We start from the raw sequence: 16695 nt of genomic DNA on the forward strand, positions 1-16695 counted from the left end.
TATACATGCATGTGGGGTTATGATGTGGTACAAGCCATGCACAATCGTCTCACTCTCCCTCCTGATGGTAGAGCCACTAAAGCCAGATGGATGCATCTACCGGAGATGGGGTACCTTATTGCTAACCGGTTTCGGGTGGTTTTCATCTCCATCTCGTTAAAATCTAGTTACACTTACCTTCCGATGAGAGGAGGCGCCCCACCGTTAGAACATCCTGTCATAGCTATTGGTCATGTGACCAATCACTTTGTACAGGTATATCCTCAATTAAATACATATCTTCTTTTTTATTAATACACTCTCTTGTCACGTTAAACAATTTATATTGAAATATATCTAATTTTACTACTATACTCTTAAATGTAGCTGAAGTTGGTGTCTGGACATCCTATGCCGCCAATTGCTCCCCAATGGGAATACAACGTTGAAGAACCCGAGTCCGAATGGTGTAAACCGTATAAAGAGCGTTTGGATAGATTTATGGCTGAACACACTGTTTGGATTGGTCCTTGTGTTATTACCAACTTTGATTTAACAGACATAACAGAAGATTGATAATATGATTCATGTTTGTAATGTTGTAACCATGTCTGTAACCATATTATTAGCAATAATATTTTCCTACATATATTAAGACAATGCTCCAGTATTGTAACGAGGTCTGTTTGTCCCATATTATTGTCACTGCATTTTCACGTTTCTGTCTGTGACAGTATCTGGTTTTAGAGGTACGAATCTTGAAGTTTCATATTAATCCGGGTTTTCAACTCTCGGACGTCTTAAAAAGGGGGGTGGTAAATTTAATTATGAATCAGTCCGGAACTTATAGTCCTGGATTGATCCGAAACTTAAAGTCCTGGAGTGATCCGAAACTTATAGTCCTGGATCACCCTTATCAAGCAGCAGAATGCCTACACAACCAACTCTGACCACCATCAATTACAATCTCAACCACCATCACTGCCTACACAACCAACTCTGACCACCATTAATCTTCACCACCAACCCCATTACTCATTCCTCCTACACCATAAATCCCTTTACTTCCTATATTAGTCCCCTATGCACCAAAGGCATCCTCCACCATTACATTACTTCCCTTCTTCCCTTGTTGCAGGAAATAACCAGAAGAAATGGAACAAGATCCACCATCAACCTTCATCCGCCCTTGCAAACGCCAAGACAACCTTGCCTCCAGCTCTCGTCCTCTCATTCCCGGCCCAGCTGGCGCCGTCCAGGCCGCCATGATTCACCGCAGATCCACCGACGACAAACCAAACATTTCAACCCAACAATTCGTTAGGCAAGTCCTCCAAGACGGCCACGACACCGATCCCGATTTCCAATCCAATGCTTGGCTTTCAGCCCTGCAATTAAACGGATCTGCCACTCCTCTGGATGCAATCACTCACCATCATGAAAGAGTAGATCACGTCATCGGTGTTATCAAATCCTGCAATCCCAATGGGTTTGGAGATGCAACAGTTACACTCAAGGTATTTCCTTATTCCTCCTTATATTTCAGTGAAATGATTCATGTTTCTCTCATGACATCTGAGATTGAGATTCAGGACCCTACGGGCACTGTTGGCGCTAGTATCCATCACAAGGTCTTCACTGAAAGCGTATTTGCGAAAGACATAACTGTTGGATCTGTTCTGCTTCTCCAAAAGGTTAATCTATAGGCAACTTTAACATTTTAAGCTTCTTTGGACAACTTGGACATCACATCGTTTCTTCACTTTGCTTTCAGGTCGCTGTGTTCTCTCCTAGAAAGTCTAATTGTTATCTGAATATAACCTTGTCCAATGTAGTCAAGGTATGATAATCTTCTTCCACATCTAAAATAAAGCATTTGAATCTTTTCCACATCTACAACAAAGCATTTGAATCTGTTTTCATTATACAGGTATTTTCAAAGGACAGTGCACCTCCACCTGGAAGCTTCACAAACATAACAGAAGATTAATATTAGTTCTTTACTAATCTATATTAAGGACTATTTGTGTAACTTTTGAAATGCTGAACTTAGATTTCGTATTGTTATTTTGCTTTACTTTTCTAATGCTTAACTTGGATTATTGTATTGTAATTTTGTTTAAATTGGATTATGTAACTTTTCAATTTTAAAGTCATGTTATATTTGCTGCAATTGGACTAAAGTCATGTTATTTTAACTGTAATTAAAGAATCCGAAGGTTTAACTCTCGGACTAGTCCAGAACATCAACCTCTGGACTGGTATGGAGGTTTAAGTCCCGGAGGGTATTCCCGGCATTTTTTTAAAAAGACTAGGGTGACAATTCTAAACCCAGGGGTGGGAAATCTAATTCCCACTAAGAAGGTTCCTTATTATTTACTTGTTAGTTGGCGAGTCGCGGGCAGTAGAAATGCTCTTAACAATTGAACATTATGATTAAATTGGTTGCATACTTATGAGATAGTTGAAGTGTGCTTCTTCATTTAAAGCTTTCGTGTTAATTTAGTCAACTTTCCTTTTTGTTTATTCTTCCGAAGGAGGTAGATTGCATTTTCTGGTTCGAAAGTTGAGGTGGTTTTTGAGTTTTCTACTGTGATTTTTCTGCTCTACCATTGGATGTGTTTTCTTCATCAGCAGTTCTTTAGTTACTTATGCAGTACTCAGTCTTTTGTATCTGCAAGTTAGATTGAATTTTTGTGTGCCAGCAGTTATCATGGGATCAGCTTGTTGTGTTCCTGCGAAGGATCATACTCTTGTCAACCGAACTGGAGGTGAAAGTCTTCATAGAAATACTGTATGTTCGCCATCATGGAGCTTTCGGTGGGATAGATGGGGACGTGTTGCTGGTGAAAGTGAGGATCCTTCCTTTCACAGCTCGCACAGGGTCAACAGAAATGTCAGTATGGAGTTAAAGGGGTCACTAAGTTCTGAAAGAGGCCATTTATCTGATGTTGGAAGCACCCTGGAGAATTCTGTAACACCTATGTCTCAGAAGTCTCCTATACATGAGCATTTGGTTGCAAATCAGATGGCTCCATCTTCAGGTTAATGTTAACTCTATTATTCTTTTGTGGAATGCATTGAAACATTTGCATATCAAGTGATGTTTTTAAAGTACCCCATTGTTTGAAAGTAGATTTTGTTTCAGGAAGAATTTCTTTAAATAACTAGGCTCATGTCCTCGAGCTTCACTTTTGTCTTTCTAACTGAGGGAGTGGGGAGAATTTTGTTCAAGTTCTCTGTTGCAATCCGACTTGGGGTTTTGTCCTACTTTACATTTCATATTACCTCTAACAAGGATGCCTAATAGTATCTAGAGTTCATGCTGGCCTTTTGGGCTGGCTACAAGCCTACAACAATTTCACCCTCTATGTGACAAGGGGTGAAGTACGTATTTATCTAAGGGTAGCTTGATCATCAATAGGCCCATTGTTCTTCATTTTTAATGTTAGGCTGGCCGCCGAAAATCCAGTAAAAGGGCTCACAGATCCTTTCTTGATCATTGCTCTTTGTAGATTCATTTTCTTTTGAGAAATGAAAAACCTGCTTTTCCAATCTTCATAACTAGAATGGTCACATGTTGTTTCCTGCCATCATATGTTTATGCTCTCTACTATGCACTCTGGTTCTTTTTTTTTCTTCGTCTCAGGAATTGATTTTTCTTTCTTCTTCCTCTTTGAGCTGAAGATCTATCCATGTCAAGTAATTGTTCTACATTGGTGAGTCTTGAACTGCTGAATTTGAAAACAAAATTTACTCAATATTTGAATTACAAGCCTTTTAAATTTTAATATTTGCCTCTTACCTCACTCTTAATCTATATTTCTCTTTAGGTGATCAATCTGGCACAATCACCCGAGACTGCAGAATTTTCAATACCAAATCTCTCAATTTCAGTACCTTCAGGTTTCTCAGCACCTATAACAGATCCGATGCCCAGTCAAAATTATCACAATCTTCCTATGTCAGCACCATCAAGATGGGCTCATCGATCTCCAGGGCACCCACTGTTGAGACAAATTTCCGATAGTCGAATCCTGGGTCTGAAGTAGTCACCTGACAACTCAATATCAGATTCAGAGGGAAGGCCATCATTTGTACTCTCCAATTGCAGCAATGACCTGATGGCACCTTTTCTGAAATGGTGGCCTCATCTCAAAAGGGAAGATGGTCTTTTGATAGTGAGTATTTAGGTTCCGGTCATCATAAGTTAAGTGGAACGAGTAGCAGATTCTCATATTCTCCCTCCATGGATTTACAAGCTTGCATGGGTTGCTCGAAGCTTTTGACTGAGAGATCTGCATGGAGCAGTGCTGGCAATAACATTTCAGTTGTCTCTGTTCTAGCCTGTGGTCATGTGTTTCATGCAGAATGCTTGGAGACCATGACAGCAAAGGAAGATAGTTATGATCCAGTTTGTCTAGTTTGTACGGCTGGAGAGAAGAACTTGTTGAAGTTGTCCAAAAAAGGACTTAGGGATCCAAGTGGAGCCGATCTCTCTCCGAGAATGATTCTGCCAGGAAGAAGGGCTTTTGGGCGAGATATCGTAAAGATTGAATTTCCCTGGCCGTATCAGTTAGTTGCAGCAGCTCTCTAATTATAGCCGTGACACTAGCTAGTTAGAATTTAATGTTTTATATGTAGCCTATACCTTTACTAAAAGTTTTAGATTTATTTTGGTATTGTTGACTTGTTGCTAGCACCAGAAATTACAACCATGTTTTGTGAATGTATCGTCTTTGGCAATATCAAAGTTCACGTAACAAAAAGAGGAAAATGAAACAAAGACGTCTGAATTAAAATGCTTGGCCTGCATTATAATAACATTGAATCAGGTTGTTGCATGCTACCTTCAATAGATTCTACACTTACCTTATGGTTTCGATTTTGTTTAGTTCATGCATCGGTATCAAGCATGGCATCAGTTGTTTTTATTACTTAGAATAGAATTGGAAAGCTTAAGTTAACTAAATATCATGTTGAAATAAATTGAAAGGATTAAAATAAACAATTATGGATAATCATGCAAGAGTCAGGTCCTTCCATGAAATAATGTAAAAGAACATGAACACCCATCCCAGCTTCAGTTCTTTGCTGACTTTCAGCTTGAACTTAATTGACCCGAAAAAAATAAGTATCTGCTTTATGAGGAGTCCTTGTTTATATTTTTTAGATTATTATTCCTATCAGAATGTGACAGGCAACGTCGCACAATCAATAATATTGAATTGACGATAAAATGTAATTAAATTGCTTAATCACTTAAATTTCTGTTCCAATCACCCAAATTTCTATTCTTTGAAATTCAAGCAAATTTTGATGAAAAGAGAAATTCAAGTAAATAATACGATCAAATCCTTTTACCCATTTTTTCCTCCCAACATATATCGACACATTAATCACGTAAAAAAAAACATTACTTTAACATCCGGTCGTCATTGTTCCACAAAACAAGTTACAAATTTTGAATCAAGCAAACACGCATTACTGAAATTTTAAGTTCTCTTAAAATGAAAGACAAATTGACAAGCACCTGCCGCCAAGATGTTAGTATAAGTATGTGAACTGCACTTCTAGATCCACAAATATAAATAAAAAGGATCTTACATTTGAGTTTGAGCAAACAGTTCAATTAAACACCCTTTCACCGTTTGGTAAGTCCTACTAACTTAGAATTCGGATAGTACAAGAAAACCCAAAGGGAGCATAATGCTTAGTTCTACGAATTCACCAACTTGCAAGAGGTATTTCTGGCTCAGAAGAAGCACCGGCATACATATCCATGGCTCTGAAAGAATTTTCCAATAGATTCTAGTCTTTTCCAAAATCAGCATTGTAGTGTGAACTAGATTCAAGTTTCTTTGCCTCATTCAGTTTCCTAACAGCCTGTACAAAAGTAATTGTAAGAGACAAGGAGAGGAACACCCTTTGTAGTATGATCAATAAATACCAAGGAAAAATTGTTTCCTGAACAGCGCTCACCTTCATAAAATCTTCATGGATCACATAGTCGCGCTCTGCCCGAATAGCCGACATTCCAGCTTCCGTGCAGATATTCCGAAGATCAGCCCCATTAAATCCCTGAAATTTTTTAACACACAGGATATTAATGTCATACATGTACACGTAGTTAGTAAAACTAATAATCCAAGGCACCTAGACTCACCTCTGCAAGCTTCACAACAGCTTCATAGTCTATTTCACCGTGCTTAGCAATTCCAGCGGCATGAATCTTGAGAATTTCCATACGTGATTGTTCATTTGGCAATGGGATTTCTATTTTTCTATCCAATCTCCCAGGACGCAGGAGAGCAGGGTCAAGTACATCAGGTCGGTTTGTTGCCATTATCATTTTTACCTAAAAAGTAAGTACAGACAGCTATGTCATCATCAATCCACAATTACAGTTCTGCTAAACAGTATTTTAGAGGAAAAAATTATTCGATCACATTATCCACAATAATGTATCAACGAAAAAGGTCGGTGCTTATATATTTATTTCATGCGAATTATATCTTACAAGAAAAACTCTGCTAAATATTCCACACCTTAAAAAGCATCTATGAAGATAGGTTTAAACTTTACTTCATTGTTACCAAAGAGGAAATATCATGAAATAGCAACTCATTTGTTTGAAAAATTGTCAATGCGTGGTTCATTTCATGCTGAGATGGATTGTTGAGACAGAACAAGGACAACGGTTAGTCCACACTAGTTAGAAGATATTGGTGAGATAAACAAGGGTAGCCAGAATAAATGGGGGCATTTGGATTTTTTTTTTGAAAGGAGAGATCCTTTGTGAAGGAGAAACATTGGGGAGAAATCCATTGTCCATTTCTGTTCAGATTTCATTCAGCAATAAAGGATTCATATCGCCCACTCTATTCTTCGTTTCTTAAAAATGGATCATAACAAGTTTGGTCCAATGGAAGCAACAGAGTTGACAATTGCAGCCTTGCAAGTTTCGGAGTATCTCAAGAATTGGCTAGTGAATAAGGTACTCAGTTTTCTAAGATTCTCAATTTGCTGGAATAAGAAAGGATGTGGTAGCCATTGATGTTAATAAGTGTCTTGCGCTGTGGATGCAGAAGCACGGTACTGACTGGGAGAACAATCTCGATACACAAGACGAACTTGTGGGTGGTGAGGTCCCTATTGCCTAAACACAAATCAGACAATGGGAACCAAGAGGTCAGCAGCTCTAATGACACGAACAAGAGTGATCAACCTTGGGTGGAAACTTGGAACTACCCACTTTCGAATGCCATGACCATTTGAGGTGGATTCTGAGGGCTGAGAAGTTCTTTCAGATTCACATAATGAAAGCCGTAGAGAGAAGGTGCAGCCTAAGATTGGTTTCGATTCTAGAAGAGAATGAATCAAGCGCTGCCATGGGTAGGCCTAACCGCAGCCTTAAGCCGACATTTGGGAGGGAAAAACTTGGGAAATGTGTAAAAGCGACTACTTGAGTTAATCAGTGACAGTGGAAAAGTACATTCAAGAGTTTGAAGTGTTTGACCGGACAGGCGGCAGCGATGATAGAAGAGCAGCTGTTGTGTTACTTCATGGGTCGAATGGAAGACAAATCCAATGTAGGATGCGCACCCAAGTTCCAAAGAATGTCATGAAGGCTATCAACTTAGCCAGTGATGTAGGGGAGGAAATGTCCAGCTCCAAACAGAGCATCTCGTTATTGAGGAGGGGGGACAGTTGTTTCTTTCATTGGCATAAACCTATCGGGCACACCAAGCCCAACTCAAGAGCAAGGGTCATCTGAGTCTGTTAGGGCCCAATTGCAAGGTACGGGACTTGAGTTCCACATTGGAAGTATGGGATTCTAATGTGGGGTTTATAAGGCCTAGGGCTCTCCAACTACAACAGCTAGATTTTGTGGTGTGGTTCTCTCAAGGTTCTTATCAGAGTCATTCAAGAATACTTTGAGCACAAGCCATTATTCTGCTAGAATGATGGGGTCAGCAAGGAAGAAAAGGGGTGTTGCACCTCGGTTGCCCTCAAAATCCAACACTACTAATGCTCCCATCCAGAAATAGAGGAACCCGACAACTTCCTTATGATAAATACAGGCAGGAAGAAGGGAGATGTTTCCAGTAGGGCCTACCATTATTCCCCAAGCACAAGCACCCAAAAATATATGAGGATTATGATCTTGGCAGAAGGTAAACAAGTCACTAGGTATGTGGAGATTGTCAAGAACTAGGGGGAGGGAGCATTACGCAATGATTATCAGTGGGAATTACTATTTCAAGGGGGCGATATTGATAACAAGTATAGTTGAGACAAATCTTCTGTGAAGAGCAAACCTTTGGGGAGAACTATTCTTGTTCTTTAGATTTTCCATTCTATTCTTCTGTTGGTAATCACGGTTTGTAACAATTCACAGCACATTCATTTTGAATATGAAACTTGGTAAGATGCAAGTTCAAAGACGTTTTGAAAAGAACCGTACAATGTCTTTAAATTTTTCTAAAAGTCGAGCGTGATGGCTATTTCTAAATCAATTTAAAAGGAATTGAGGAATAAAATATACCTTCCCTAGTTGATCAAATCCATCAAGTTGATTAAGCAGCTCCATTAGTGTTCTCTGAATCTCACGATCTGCACTTGTTCCCTCACTGAAACGACGACCGCCAATGGCATCGATCTCATCCATAAAAATAATGCAGGGCTACACAAAAAGTTGGAGAATTAAAACTACTTCTAATGTTGTATATATAAACCAGTCAAAAGACAACACAAGAATCGCACCTGGTGATCACGTGCATACCCAAACATCTCTCTTATTAACCTGGCACTTTCTCCAATGTATTTATCAATTATGGCACTTGAAACCACCTGCATTCGAATGAAGGGAAGGTGAAATACAGTTTATTATAAAGGACATTTTAAAACACACAGAATCAATAAAAGAAACATAATCTGACCTTTAGGAAGTTCGCATCTATATTACTGGCAATTGCCCGAGCTAACAATGTTTTGCCAGTGCCAGGAGGTCCATATAAAAGAACACCCTGTAAGATGAGAGAGTAGAGAAGATGCTCTGATCAAATGTAAAATTTAGAAGTATGGCTTAATAAGAAATGCTTCCAAAATAAATGTAGAGATTTAGATGAACATGCTGCTAAAATCACATGTTCACACTAATATAGATTAGGGACTAGAAAAGGTAGTAAATAAAAAGTTACCTTGGGAGGTTTAATTCCAACTCGAAGAAAGAGCTCAGGATTCATCAGAGGTAATTCAATTGATTCCCTCAATTCCCTGATCTGATCGGATAAACCACCAACAGCTGAGTAACTAACATTACCGGGATCTTCATGAAGCATATTGTACACGACGGGATCAACCTGGCAACTCAATTGAAACATATTAGTGGCAAGCAAGCACAATAAGCAACAGATAATTTAGAGAAATAACAGTAACCCAAAACAATTTGCCCAACAAGACACAAACACATTCATCAAATAAAACTATGAAAAGAATAAACTTTGAAAACGTACTTCACGGGGCAGAGCGCGCATTATGGTGAGTGTTGTCATATCAAGAACCACTCTAGTACCAGAAGTCAGTTTTTCCTTATCCACTTTACTGCGGCAGCCAACCACATACCTGGGTCCACTGCTTGCTTTAACAATCACTGAAATAACAAAAACAATCAAGAAAACAGTAAGGATTGTTTATTGGGCATGCAAATAATCTAGATATACTATTCTAACACAATTTGCAGGTAATCCATGTTTCCAACAGAGACGACCTAAATATAGATGTAGTGAGGAAGGGTGAAGTTCCATAATGAGATGCCATGAGATATAATTCAAATATGAAAGGGTTAGAATAATTACAGCGTTCATTGTCAAGAGGCCTGAGAACTTCGCCAATTATCTGCCCAACACTTTGAAGAGACTTCAAATCATCTTCAGTTTTATTGTACTCTTTCTTCGAAGCTTGCAAGTTCTCCCTCACTGCAATTTCAGTTTGAAACCAAAGTCACAATTCTCATCCATTAGGATTCAAGTACACGAAATAAAAGGAGACTGGAAACTAGTGAAACTGACTGTTAACATAAAATCATAAGCTAAAGCAGCTGATTAAGGAATTTCCAATTTTGAACAGCACAGGGCATGCTCATGAATGAACATTGTGGCTTAGCCATGAACAGCCTAGCTCAGAAAGTCATGCCCCTTTGGTCTCGCGGTTTCGTTGCTCAATAATGAAACTACTATTATTTCAACAGAAGAACCTCAAAGTGGTTTTGAAAACAGATCCAGTTGATAACCTTACCCTAAATTCCAGAAACACACGTAAAACCATCAAAACCACATTTCTCATTGGTCAAATTCTCAAACAAACCACAGAAATTTCTCACCTAAACAAATTAAACCCTAATCAAGCAAGACAATAGGGTTTTCAGAGACCAAGCAAACGAATGCATACAAAAGCCCAGGAGCTGGAGCACAAACCCTAAAACTGAGACGAAGCAAAAATTGAAAAGCGAGAAGGAATTTTTATGTTCTCAACCAGGGGGAAGGAACCCTAGATTGCAGTACAATCGATTAAGAGACTAACCGGATCGCACTCTGGATTCCAATTCTTTGTGCTGAAGAAGTTTCTTCCGATAATCCGCCACCGCGGTACGGCGTCGCACGGCGTCTTCCGCTGCGTCAGTCATGGTTGGGAAACTCCGGAATCGGAAAAGAGGAAGAGTGTTGAAGGAGTAAAGCTCAAACGTTGGAGTAGTTTATGACTACAAACTTATGAAGCTGTTATATTATGTTTCGGTTCTTATATATTTATTTATTTATTTACTACTAACCCTACAAATTTAATTTCGATCCACAAAAACACCATCTTCTGTTTTTTTTTTTCTTTCACAAGATCTCGATTTTTATTTCTTGGTTAAAGGGCACAAGATTTCGTTTTTTAAAAATTATTTCAAATTAAATAAGAGCAAACTTAAAACAAAAATATTATTTGTATGGTTTTAATTGATTTTTTCCTTCTAAGAATAACTCAAGTGGTAGGAGTAGATAACATGGGTTGGGGGGAGGTATTGGGATCAACCTTGGAACGTGTAATTTATCGGAAAACATGGGTTGGGGGGAGGTATTGGGATCAACCTTAGAACGTGTAATTTATCTTTCCGATGTATAAAAAAAAAGTTGATTTATTTCTGATAAAAGTTTTAAAAAATAATTTTTATGTAATGTTATTGAAAATTATTAGATAAATTGAAATTTTAAAAAGTGTACAAGTTTATTAAAATAAACAAGCAAAAAAGCTCCAATGTAAACTCTTAAATGCAATTATGCAAACTATAGTTTAAAGAGAAAAATAGGATTGAATTTTTTATATTATGTCATTTGTTAAACTTGCAATTAAGATATGAAAATTTAAGTTTACATGTTTCTAATATGTTTCCGATTAAGTTATATAAAATAAATTCATTTCATGAAATGTAAAGGATATTACATTTTGCGCATTGTCTTTACACGGACATTCAATGATTGATCATCAAATAAGAAAATAATCTTTTAATTTATTTAAAATTAAAAAGAACATAATTATTTTTGGATATGTAGCATTCAATTATTGGACGTCCGTGTATGAAATGCAAAAAAATAATAATTTTAAGAACAGTGTTTTGTATTGCATAATAAGGAGTAGCATTTATCTATATGGTCTTTCCAATATTTTCTATTTTATTAGTTAGAACCATTAGTGGCAACAACAAATTGGGTGAGAAGAGTATATTAGTTCATTCTGCTTATATATGTGTAAAATTTTGATTCACTCTAGTCAAACATTTAGAGTCTACAAACTCACTCAAAGAAATTAAAACAGGGGGAAGTTACATTTGTTTTTATAGCAAAAGTAAATAGTATCTCGCCCCCATTCTACTTATATGTGCCCAAAACTAGATTCAGTCTAAAACACCTAAAGTCTGAAACCTTACTCTGAAAGAACAGGCAAATACAAAAACAAAACAGAATAATGGCTTTATTTTGGGGTAGAAAAAATTTAGTCAGTGAAGGTTGGTCACCCCCACCTAGGGTTAGGAAAAACCTCAATTCTGGGAAAATTTTCAAAGACTTCAAAAGACAAAATACTAGAAGTTTTGGTGAGAACTTAGCTAGTCAATTACAATCTACTAGATTGCTTGTCCTCTACCAAATTCTGAGAGCTACTACTATTTCCCATCTCAACTGTCTTTCTAATATAATGCACAATCAATATAGCAAGTTAATCAAAACGCATTAAATCAAGTGATTTCTCTTCACCTAGTGAACCTTCAGGCATGTTTGATTCACTGACCAATTTTGTTTGATCCTAGCGAGGAAAGTAACTATAGAACAGACCTATACATCGACCAATTTCCATTGACGTACGGAACAAAGGATAAGGAATATACAATTCAATCGCGCCAAAACAGTCTCTTTTTCCTGTGGAATCAATTTACAATTTGATAGTAAAGTACCTAAATTTAATGTTGCCTAGCCAAAACATCCTTCAAAACCAATGCAATTCTATCCGACATGTGCTTCTCCATAAACCTCTCCTTCACTCTCTCATACCCTTTCTTTCCCATAGTCAGCCTCTTTTCAACATGAGTTGCCAATTTCACAATGTTATTTGCAAGAGGTGTCACGCCGCCTTTTCCAACAGGATGCAGCAAGCCCGTTGAACCATTCACCACAATTTCCATGGTGCCTCCAGCTGCAGTTCCCTGGGAATATTTTCAATGGTATAGAAGTTAAGAAGAAACAAAAAATAGATATGCATAAAAAATGATTGCATATAGATTCCCAAACTGCATTAACCAAGTTGAAACAGTCCGAAGGTTAATGATAGGTCACTGTTATCGCATCAAAAAACAAATAATCTACTTATATGTGTGACAGTGCATTTCAAATAAAAGACATTGTGCTCACCTAATTTATGATTAAACATCAATACCATGAACGGAAATCAACAAGCCAAACTACGTGCTCAATTAACCTTGCAACTAACAAATGAGGAGAAACTGTATGATATGACTGCCAACAACTGTGACAGTGTTATGTTTCTCATTCATGTTGGAAGCAATGGGTATATATTATAGCTTCCTATGACCAAATATTTCTTTCTTGATAAACAGATTTTAGAGAAACCAATATATACTATGGTGCAGTGATTTCAATACTCATGTAGGAAAACCTTGAAGTAAGTTGGATAACTATAGAGGGTGAAGGTGGAGGATGGAGCAACATAGGACGAAAAAATACGTGAATGGGGGCTGACAAATTCAAATAGAAGAACAGCACAAAGGGTGAAATACAAAAAACAATCTTCAACTTTTTACTTGAAATAAAAAATATCAGCATGAGAAAGTTTTAAGTGCCTAAAAATGAGATAAATTGAAGGGCTCAAAATAAATTATGAATTGGAATTCTCACAAGGATGTAGCTAATGGCCAAGCATCAGATGAAAACAAAATATGAATTTTTTGTTGATTTTTTAATGTGACCTTAGCAGTCAAAAAGGCAATTCAGTGTTACAACAATGTCATAAAACGCCTACAGAAACGAAATAACTTTTTTTTGTTTTATATTTCTTTTCTCTTTATTTTTTGTCTGGGATGGGGTTGTGAAACAAAAATGACAAAAAATACGCAGTAATAATGTAATATACAAAATATTAAAGATAAATGAATAAACAGAGCACAAACACAGTATCATAAAAATATATAAAAGGAAAGGCCATATTGACAAGCCAACTTAAGTATCTGGCAAAGGAGGTACCAGTACAGGCAGGCGAAATGCCATTGCTTCAATGGTTATCCTTCCAAAACATTCTCCTCGTGCCTGATAACAAGAGAACCGCATTTGTCAGTGAAGCCAAAAAAGAAAAACTCAAAATTAATACTTTAAGCAGAATTTAAACACAACTAAAATATCTATCTTCAGGTCTCTTACTGAACTTTGTCTCAATACATTATGGAAGTCAAAATTCACATCTAAAAATCTTGCAATGAGAAGAAAGGCCAAACAGTAAGAATAGCATTGCTGGATCAATTTAGTTGTGGGTACAATTTTTTTAACGAATTGAAATTGTATTTTGTTAAAAAATCTAAAATATAAAGTTTTCTCTCAAAAGGCAGAGTTTAAGAGGTCATGCCCAACCCCCACCCCCCAATAAACTAACTTTTGTTCTGCGGCTGCAGTCATATAGCAACTCTAGTTTTGCAAATCAATAGAATGCAATACATATTCTGTTCCATAGTCAACTTGGCAGTGTATATTATCAGAAAATACCTGAGAATTTTGAACAAGAACATCGATAGAAGCCAGGTATGGAGCCACTGCCAGGGTTTTGTTAACAAAGTGCACACGGTCCTGAATCTTTTTATCTATAACAAATTTACGCAGTTCCATTTCAAACTTTGTCTGAGCATTCATATCACTCCCTACAACTACAGCGTGCAAAGATGGCAACTGAAGTTTCTTCTCTTGAATGAACTGCAAACTTTCATAAAAGGAGCGGAGAAATAGATCCTGCCCTTTACCACGTGAAACACCTGCACATATATCACCCTGGAGCTCAGGATATAGACTTGTACAAGAATTGTCAAAATGAATAGAGAAGGTATAAACAGTACAAGGGGAAAGATTAGATTGACACGCAAAACAAAACAAAAGAAAAGAGAAACTACAAGCCAGAAGAAGTTAATCAGGTAATAACCTTGTAAGCAGATCATGAACTAAATTGGATAGAATTAGACCAATAAAGTAAAAATGAATATCAAGTGAGTAAAGGTGGTGACTGTTAAGGAAGAGAACATACTATTTATGATGGCAAAAAGCAGATCATCACTTCTTACTCCAAGAGATTCACGAACGTGCTCACGAAGAACCCTCTTTGCTACACTATCATCTGCAACTTCCATAAGCTCTTTACTATTTCCAAGATGTACAACATAAGTTTCAGGCATTTTAATCCTGCAAAGTTGGAGCAACGCATGCAGTTAGAAACATGACTTAAATTACAGCTGTCACACATGACAGGTAGCGGTAAAAATATATAAAATGACGTTGGAAGCATACCTTAAACGCTCCCTAGTCCTATTTTTCCAGTACTCTGCAGTTGTATGTGAATCAATCATGGCACCTGCAACAAAGGGGAGGTGCTTAACATATTCCTCTTTGAAATAATGCCCCCGCATCTCATGAATCCACCATAAAACCTTTGGAAGAACACGGGAAACTTTTTCCTTGAGAACAGCATCCAGCCACTTTCCAGCTACAGCAGTATTTAGAATGACCATATCAGCTTTAAGAGCTGTATCAATAGCCTTTTCACCTTTGGCAGGCAAGACCTATCAGAAGCCAAACACGTGGGGAAAAATTGCCACACTCAGACAGAATTCAATAACTCATACCCATGAATGCTCGTCTAGCCATTGCTTATAGATAATATAAAAACTAATATCCACCTAAATCTAGTTACAGAAGAAAACCAATGGTAAATTAACTACATCAAACATTTTCCAACAAGCTTACAACAGCATATCCATCTTCAAGCTGTCCAAATGCAGTTATTAAGTTACTATGAATAGCGTACCAAATAGTCATATACTACCACTGGAAAACCTAGGTTAGTGAATTGACTTAAAATTGCTCCATATCCAGACAGCATTAATTTGACACTCTCAAAATACGACTTGTAATTCCAAATTAGAAACATACTTTCTAGGGTCATGACCATACATAAAGCAATAAAAATCAAATGAAGCTGAAAATACATGATCAAAGCAAGCACCCAAAATACAAAAAAGGAAAAAAAGAGAATCACCTCACCTGGACTCCTCTGTCCAACATCTTGCTTTCCAAACTGTAAATCACCTGGTCATTTTCTACAGGATTCTGATTGGTGATCCAAACAACATCAGAACCAACCCCTCTCAACAGAAACGCTAACTCCATCAGAAGCAAAGGCCCACCTGAAATTGAATCAAAACCCATATTTCCTTTTACTTTTCCTCATCAAAACCAAAAAAAGAAACTAAAATTGATTCGACAGTGTTGATATACAGAACCTGAAAGAGAAAGCTCGTGCGAGACCATGAGAACAAGCTTGGACTTCATGAAATCTAAGGGGCTGGGACCAGGTCTATCTTGTACAGGTGAGCGAATCTGACTCCGTTGTTGTTCGAAGTTCTTGGTGTTGCAGGAATCGGCATTGTTTGGTCTCATGAAGAGAACCGTCACCGTGGAGACGGACAAGAAGGCCAGTAACACTAATGGCCACCGCTTCTTCACGGAATGCTTCGCCATTGTTCTCGATTTCTGAGTAATTGTTCACATTCTAGGGTTTCTTCATGATACCCAGGTGACTGTAATTGGTGATTGGATTGGGAAATGGCTGCACCAGCGCTCACTCCCTCAGTCCTTCCTTCCCTTCCTCCGAGATTCCGGGCGAAGAAACCTATGGGCCTGGTTAGAACTTCTATTGCACAATGCAAATCTAACCCTTTCAGAATGGGCTTGAATCTACAGCATATTCTAGCCCAAAAATATCAATTTTTTCTTCTAGTTAAAAAAAGTAGATACTCCTATTTAAAATCATGAAGCTTAATATCATATTGTTGTTTTGTTCATTTCTTAAAAAATAGTGAAAATTATCCAGTTAAAAGTAATTATTTTAGGATTTAATCTACAAATT

The 16695-nt window shown here is 37.4% G+C and overlaps 4 protein-coding genes and 1 pseudogene across 6 annotated transcripts; 3 read left to right on the top strand and 2 right to left on the bottom strand.

The window, feature by feature from the left end:
• The first annotated feature begins 23 nt into the window (after positions 1-23).
• On the top strand, positions 24-597 carry LOC130727764 (uncharacterized). Its single transcript, XM_057579005.1, has 2 exons — positions 24-255; positions 367-597. Exons 1-2 carry the CDS (start codon positions 37-39, stop codon positions 553-555), a joined length of 408 nt encoding a protein of 135 aa, XP_057434988.1. The 5' UTR covers positions 24-36; the 3' UTR covers positions 556-597.
• A 772-nt stretch (positions 598-1369) lies between these two features.
• LOC130732218 (uncharacterized) lies at positions 1370-2287 on the top strand. Of its 2 annotated transcripts, XR_009016968.1 has the most exons (4): positions 1370-1496; positions 1572-1673; positions 1754-1819; positions 1910-2287. XR_009016968.1 is itself a non-coding variant. In XM_057584321.1 (3 exons), the coding sequence occupies exons 1-3, from the start codon at positions 1548-1550 to the stop codon at positions 1967-1969; spliced, it is 252 nt and encodes an 83-aa protein (XP_057440304.1). In that variant the 5' UTR covers positions 1540-1547; the 3' UTR covers positions 1970-2287. The 2 variants fall into 2 exon arrangements, 1 of the variants encoding a protein (XP_057440304.1); XM_057584321.1 differs by lacking the exon at positions 1370-1496 and having other exon boundaries at positions 1540-1673.
• A 161-nt stretch (positions 2288-2448) lies between these two features.
• Positions 2449-4536, top strand: LOC130732219 (uncharacterized; annotated as a pseudogene).
• A 927-nt stretch (positions 4537-5463) lies between these two features.
• On the bottom strand, positions 5464-10754 carry LOC130727765 (26S proteasome regulatory subunit 10B homolog A). 2 transcript variants are annotated; one of them, XM_057579007.1, is made up of 10 exons: positions 10564-10753; positions 9840-9959; positions 9498-9634; positions 9183-9344; positions 8922-9008; positions 8746-8832; positions 8528-8665; positions 6146-6337; positions 5962-6060; positions 5464-5865 (listed from the first exon to the last, which is right to left on the bottom strand). In XM_057579007.1, exons 1-10 carry the CDS (start codon positions 10664-10666, stop codon positions 5791-5793), a joined length of 1200 nt encoding a protein of 399 aa, XP_057434990.1. In that variant the 5' UTR covers positions 10667-10753; the 3' UTR covers positions 5464-5790. The 2 variants fall into 2 exon arrangements, with proteins under 2 accessions (XP_057434990.1, XP_057434989.1); XM_057579006.1 differs by having other exon boundaries at positions 5464-6060; positions 10564-10754.
• Positions 10755-12237: 1483 nt separating this feature from the next.
• LOC130727766 (uncharacterized) lies at positions 12238-16475 on the bottom strand. Its single transcript, XM_057579008.1, has 7 exons — positions 16070-16475; positions 15831-15973; positions 15078-15349; positions 14818-14972; positions 14289-14551; positions 13776-13838; positions 12238-12721 (listed from the first exon to the last, which is right to left on the bottom strand). Exons 1-7 carry the CDS (start codon positions 16305-16307, stop codon positions 12479-12481), a joined length of 1377 nt encoding a protein of 458 aa, XP_057434991.1. The 5' UTR covers positions 16308-16475; the 3' UTR covers positions 12238-12478.
• Positions 16476-16695: the final 220 nt, after the last annotated feature.

The sequence above is a fragment of the Lotus japonicus genome, chromosome 1 (assembly GCF_012489685.1).
Source record: "Lotus japonicus ecotype B-129 chromosome 1, LjGifu_v1.2".
Taxonomy (NCBI): domain Eukaryota; kingdom Viridiplantae; phylum Streptophyta; class Magnoliopsida; order Fabales; family Fabaceae; genus Lotus; species Lotus japonicus.